This window comes from Cebidichthys violaceus, unplaced genomic scaffold, assembly GCF_023349555.1.
Source record: "Cebidichthys violaceus isolate CVI_PGR_0920_01 unplaced genomic scaffold, fCebVio1.0.p SCAF_23, whole genome shotgun sequence".
NCBI classification, from domain to species: domain Eukaryota; kingdom Metazoa; phylum Chordata; class Actinopteri; order Perciformes; family Stichaeidae; genus Cebidichthys; species Cebidichthys violaceus.
Window position 1 is genome coordinate 2,055,127 of NW_027176406.1, and position 6,825 is coordinate 2,061,951.

The window sequence follows — 6,825 nt, forward strand, 5'->3', positions numbered from 1 at the left end:
ATTTCATGGCAATGTCCTAAAGTCAACCTCATGATGGCGCCAGACGAAATATCAGGGAGTCACCAAAATCATGAGGTGTCCTTAGTGGACCGACCGGCAGACTGAATGATTGGCATTGCCTTTCCTAATGCCCAGTCTCAAGGCAGTTCTTAAAATAGTCACAAAATGTAAACGTTTGATTTGTGTACATGGATTATTTTTGTGTGTGTCACTAAGCACGAAAACAATGCCATTGGAAAGTCAATTAGAATCCTGTTTCGTCGTAGGCACACAAATCAAGCACATCCATGGACCTATGCAACAGTCAGAGCTGGTGACAGTACTAAATATTGAGAGAGACCACTTACAGTGGGTGGGTAGGTGTATGGGTCAAACAAACACAGGACCTTCAACCACGAGACTGGTGTTTAAGATCACATGTCCTAACGTGTGATTGTGAAGTGATGTGTATCTGACAGTTTTCCTAAAAAGAATGGATTTAGAGCTCTAGGCTCTAAGGTCATGTGAGTGAAGACAGTTTAATATCTATTCTTCGCTTTCTCTCATATAGATTTTTGGTTAATGCTTGAGAGATTTAACATTTTGTTCTGCAATATAAAATATGTCCGTAAATATCTCCTTTGTGAATTTTGAAGCTTTTACATGTCTTATAAAACTAGGTTGCTAAATGAGGCTAAATGAGACTGCTAAACATCATAAAGCTGACTAGTCCACCTTCACAGCCTCCTTGTGAATACTCCGTATTGTGGTGTATAACCGTGGTGTAGTTTGTTTGTAGCCTAACATTAGCATTTTACTTCTGCCGATTGAATTCAAGCTTTAAAAACAGAAAGGAGGTGTTCATTTGTAATGATAATCTTGCTGAACAAAACTTGTAAGTGCCATAAACTTGTGTTTGCCACAGAGTTTTTTTTTCTGCAGTAAAAAAAATCCCTTTGGCTTTTTGTCAAGGGAACCAATACGATGCTAACTTCCTGGGTTGGCCTACAAAATTACATTATCCCTGCAGCACTCTATATGTTATACACTTAACATGTAAGTGTATGGTTTTCCTTTTCTGTGTTCTTCATTTCTCATTCTGTTGCAGCTACAATGCATTCATTATTTCACTCTTTTTCTCCTTCTCTATTAAGCCTCCTCCATATCAACAGGATGACCCTTCTCAACTACCCTGTTCCAGAGTTGGATGTCACCTTGCAAGAAGTGAGCCGCGTTCTGCAGCTCACTTTATGTCCTGACCTTTATCTAAAGTTCAAAAGTACGCTGGAACAGCAGAGGGAGCTCCTTCAGGAGGCCCAGCAAAACTTGTCCGCTATTGCTTCAGGCCAAGAGAATTGGGTGACGGAGCAGTTTAAGAGAGGTCTGCTGTCTTGCATTGATCCCCTGCCCACCTCCACTGCCCTTCCTGTTGTTCTTCTTCCTTCAAAGGCAAATAAATGTACCCAGCTGGGGAGGGCAGCCGCTTTGCTTTGGGCTGCAGCAAAGCTGTACAGTGAGCCCATGTTATTGGAGGGCAATGTGCCCATGGAGCGCACACAGCAGTCGGAGGTATTCGCAGCCAGCCGGATTCCTGGAAAGAGTAGAGATGAGATTAAGGTAAGATTACTGGTGAGATAACTGGGTAGATTGATGCTAAATTAATAAATTGTTAATTGTAAATATGCCAGGTCTGCTCCATTTCTAATATGAAACTTTAACTCCAGGTCTACCCAGATAGCCTCCACGCTATCGTCACCTGTGTTGGAGGAGTGTTCCCTATTGACATACTGGGGCGTTCCAGCACTGGTGGGCCGGTTTCTGCTCGACAGTTCATTGACATCTACAACCAGCTGGTTCAGGTGATGGACCAACCCAGTGCAGGAAAACAGAATGATCCCTCTGCCATTTGCAGCCTCTCGGCTCTGGAGCGCAAAGTCTGGGCTGCCACCAGGGAAGAGATCCTGGGTCAAGGAGGGGACGCAGCGGCATCCCTGGGGCTGATGGAGAGTGCCGTGCTGACGCTCTGTCTGGAAGACTGTAACGCTCCCTCTGAACTGGCTGATATCCTCAATGCAGTGAGGCTGGGAGGAGGAGGAGACCGTCCATGTCTGAGATACTATGACAAGGTATTGGGTAGAATCTGGACAACAATTTTAAACCAAGCTAAAGTTAGATTCCTCGTCCTCAAACTTGTTTTGTTCTGTGGTCAAATTAGGCAATACACACAAAATATCACATGATTTGTACCAGGGTTCACGTATACACTACCAAAGTACCACTTTATTCAAAACAATTCAGTTACACTTTTCAGAGAAAAGCTCAGTTCTTTCACAATCATTCATTTACAACCAGATATTTAATTGCAGCTCATCAAAAGTGAATACAGGTCAGCATATCTGCCACTGGGACATCCAGTCTCAAAAGTGGACATTGACAAGCTAAGCTAGTAAAATGTTTTGATTTTTAAAAGTGCTAAAGTTTTAAAGTAAAGAAACGATTAAACTAAATGTGGTCAGAGGTTGCAGTGCTCAATGATTTTCAATGGACTAAAAGAATCAACCGATCTTTATTTCTATATTTTTTGACAGGTGGTGAACCTGGTTGTATTCAACGACAGCACAGCTGGGATGGTGTTTGAGCACAGTGCTGTGGATGGGATGGTGGCAGGGCTCATAACTGAGCATGTGTACAATCTGTCTGAGACTGCTGACTTAAACCTTGTCCAAAAGGACAAAGAAAATGTTAATAGTTCTGTCGCGGTAAACAATGTAAATTCTGTTTGCCCAACTTCCCTACCATTCCCCTTGCAAGGAGTAAATACACCCAAGATGAGTCCTGACTTAAAAGCAACACATCCAGTTCTCACTTTTGATGTGTCGGCCTATCCTGATGTCTTTTCTACTCTCAGAGGGCAGAGAGGCCTTTATGATGCTTGGATTAACTTCTCTTTGCAGCTTTCCCTGAGGAAGACTCTTGGGGAATCTGCTGCCAAGCATATACTTGTCACACCTACCCATATGCGTCACTACGAACATGGCCGTTGTGATCCTACATACTCCATCACCATGCATTCCGACAAGTTAGTAGGCGCCTTGGAGTCTTGCATTGGCTCAGATAACACAAGCCGATACACGCCTGAACTCCTACGATTGTTCCATGTTGCATTTTTGGAGCATAAGAGCCTCATCAAAAACACCAAAAGTGGTAAAGGAGTTGGTCCCCACGTAGCTGCCTTGCGTCGGTCGTTGTCATCTGACAACCCACTGAAGAAGTACCTGGACCCCTTTGGATGTCCATCTGTGTACCTCACAGGTACAGATCTAATGGAGGGCGCGGAGTGTGGAGTAGGGAATGTTTATGCCCAAGATCAGCTAGCTGTAACCTACCTTGGGAAGAGAGACAAGGTTCGCATAGTACTTAATGGGAAAGGGAGCTTTGCTTTGGGATTGGAGAAGCTCCAAGAAAGCCTGAAGATAAACCTGAAGTTAGTGATGCTTCTAGCTGTTAGATATGCCATTGCATACCAAATGGGAGCCCTGGAGCATCCACTGAATCAGAGTCCAACTGAGAATATGAATGGAGAGACAAACAACTGCCCAGGGAGCCAGGACAAGGACAAAACATGTGTTGACTCCACCTCTGGCATGAGCACAGACTACACTCTGGTGATCCATGGTGGTGCTGGAGAGGAGATGATGCTGAACACTGACGTGATTGGGGTTATTGAGTTTGCTCTACAGACTGCTTTAACCCTTGGATCTCAAGTGCTTCAACAAGGTGGAAGGAGTGTGGACGCAGTTCAGAAGTCGGTAGAAGCTCTGGAGGACTGCTTCTTGTTCAATGCAGGTAAAGGCTCAGTATTCAACAAAGATGGCAAAATTGAAATGGAAGCAACTATTGTGGATGGCAATGCAATGAGGTCAGGATCCGTTGCTTGTGTGCAAAGTGTGAAGAACCCCATAAAAGCAGCAAGATGTGTCATGGAGAAGAGCTCACATTCACTCATTGTGGGAGATGGGGCTGAGGAGTTTCTGCAAGGGTTGGAGGAGAAAGAGAAGCCTATTGGGGCTGAGTATTTCTACACTGACATGCGTCACAGACAGTTAACTGCAAAGCTCACTGATGGAAAGGCCTCAAAAAACAATCACCCTCAGACAGTTGGAGCTGTGGCCTTGGATCGCTGGAGTGGGTTGGCTGCTGCATCTTCCACAGGTGGGGTGGTTGGAAAGCTGAAAGGGCGAGTTGGGGATACAGCAGTGGTAGGGGCAGGAATATATGCTGATGACAAATTGGCTATTACCTGCTCTGGAGATGGAGATGTATTTCTGAGGCACACAGTTGCACAGAAAATAGCCAGTCTCTATCAGCACACTGGCTATAGTCTTAGGCAGGCATGTAGAGAAGTGATAGCTGAAAATCTAGATGGGATCTGTGCAGGAATCATTGCTTTGGACACTAACGGTGATGCCATCATTGAAACAAATGCTGGAGTGATGTTTGTGGCCTCAATGATTGATGGCATATCTCGTGTAGAGGTCCTCAGGCCCCTCAACAGCTTCTCTCATGTGATCTGGGGAACAGATGATCTGGTTGCCTACCTGGATCCCAACCCCTGGATCCCTGGTTCAACCATTCTGACCAGAAAAACTCTTAGTGGGGCAAGAAGCATCTTCCAGTTGGCTACACCTGATTTTGTGGCTATGCTACAAGGAGCAAGAGCTGTGTCAAGCTTGCTATGTGAGAGATTGGGAGTGCAGCGCTGTGCCTTGGTTTTCAATCCAACCCCTGACCAGCCAGCACAAATCAGACTGCTTCCTCTTCATGGCCTAAAGCCAAACTGGCAGCCCCATCTTGCAAATGAAGAGGAATTCCAATCTCACAATCCTGGCTACTGCACCTCAAAAAGTGGCCCACGCTGGGATGATGAGGCACTGGCTCAGGTTCAAGCCAAGATTAGAAACGGACTGCCAACACCAAATGCACCGTCTTGCTTTGACTTCTGTGGGGACCCTCCCAATGATAACCTGTTCAGTCGTGTTGTACGTGGAGAGCAGCAACAGTGGAGAGTGTGGGAGGACAGTGAGCATGTTGCCTTCCTGACACCGTACCCAAACACTCCTGGACTAACAGTTGTGGTGCCACGCAAACAACTGCCCAGTGACATCTTCAAACTGGAGGAAGCTGACTACAAAGCACTGATCTTAGCCACTTATAAAGTTGCCGGACTACTGGAAGAGGGGATGAGAGCTCGAGGAGTTGCACTGATCTTTGAGGGCCTTGAGATTGATTATGCCCATGTCAAACTAATCCCTCTGTTACCCTCACCAGATGGCACTAAGCCTGCTGCTCTGCAACCAGAGTTCTTCCACAGCTACCCTGGATATGTGTCATCACTGGATGGCCCAGCTGCTGACCCCGAGGCCCTCAAAGGGATCCACTCAAAAATCACCTGCTGCAGGCCTTCTCACTCATGGCAAGACCCTCAGTCTCACTCCACACTTGCCATCAAGAGCCAGTGGTATCGCAACCTGTTCCAGATTCAAAACACTCTCTTCCACAGCACAGTGGAATATTTCCACTCTTCCTGCCAGTACTCCTACGCTCTAACCCCTCTGACCACAGACACCATCTCTTCACCAATGGGCTTGGGATCAGACTCAGAACCAGTTTCTGTTAACCTGCTGGGCCAAGACATCTACCTGGCTGACTCAATGCAATTTGTACTTGAATACTTCCTTCGCTTCCAGGAGAACCTGCTGGGGACGTACTACATATCTCCCAGCTTCAGAGGGGAAGATCCTGATGCCACTCACTTGAACCAGTTCTACCATGTGGAGTGTGAACTGTTGGGTGACATGGACAAAGCCATTTCTACAGCAGAAGGATACTTGGCTCATCTCACCAAGTCCATGTTGAAGAAACACTCTCATATGATCCTCAACACTGCCAGGACCCTTACGCATGTCAAAGCCATGCTGAGTAAGCTGGATGGAAAAACTCCTCTCCCAAGAGTCCCTTTGGACCAGGCCATTCCCATGATGCCCTCCGCTGACTGCTTAGAGTGGGTTCAAGATGGCCAGCCACAGTTTGGCAGAAAGCTGACACGCAAAGGAGAACGGGTTTTGATAGAGAAATATGAAGGTGCTGTTTGGCTGACTGAGATGGACCATCTAGGGGTTCCCTTCTACCAGGCCTATGTGGAGGGCACTGGGCGGTGCAAAGCAAAAGCCGCTGACCTTCTTCTGGGGCTGGGTGAGACTGTGGGTCTCGGTGAACGTCATTCCACCCCAGAGATGGTAAAGGAGGCCCTCAGGCACCATGCAGTACCAGAGCAGTCCTACAAATGGTACATTGACATGCGGCAAGTGAAACCACTCCACACCAGTGGATGGGGCATGGGGACGGAGCGCTACTTGTGTTGGCTGCTTCAGCATGATGACATCAGAGATATACATATCATTCCTAGGATGAAAGGAATGAAGTACATGCCCTGATCAAAAGTACTCCACAGGTCTACAGGCCCTAGGGTGTGGTATACTTGTAATAATGGGGCCATCGAGAAAATTACCCTCTGGATTTTAACCATAAAATGCATCATTGATCCAGATTTTTTGACTTTTATCTAGCTATTAGTGTCTTATAATCATCACCAGTGATATTTATTGTATTGTCCAGTCCTAGGGAAAACTTTCCACAGTCCTTAATCTTATCTAAACCCTGTACCCGTGTTTCTAAAAAAATGGAGGTATTAGAGGAGTTGAATTTGAGGTTACAGGAAGGAAATAATAATAATAATAAGTTGTTTCTTAAATGTTAACATTGAAGAGTTGGTTTCATTTCATAGTG

General features: G+C 45.9%; 1 protein-coding gene across 1 annotated transcript; it reads left to right on the top strand.

Moving 5' to 3' along the window:
* Nucleotides 1-1,152: 1,152 nt before the first annotated feature.
* On the top strand, nt 1,153-6,483 carry LOC137878688 (uncharacterized). The gene is made up of 4 exons (XM_068719069.1): nt 1,153-1,596; nt 1,704-2,105; nt 2,568-2,665; nt 2,888-6,483. Exons 1-4 carry the CDS (start codon nt 1,153-1,155, stop codon nt 6,471-6,473), a joined length of 4,530 nt encoding a protein of 1,509 aa, XP_068575170.1. The 3' UTR covers nt 6,474-6,483.
* Nucleotides 6,484-6,825: the final 342 nt, after the last annotated feature.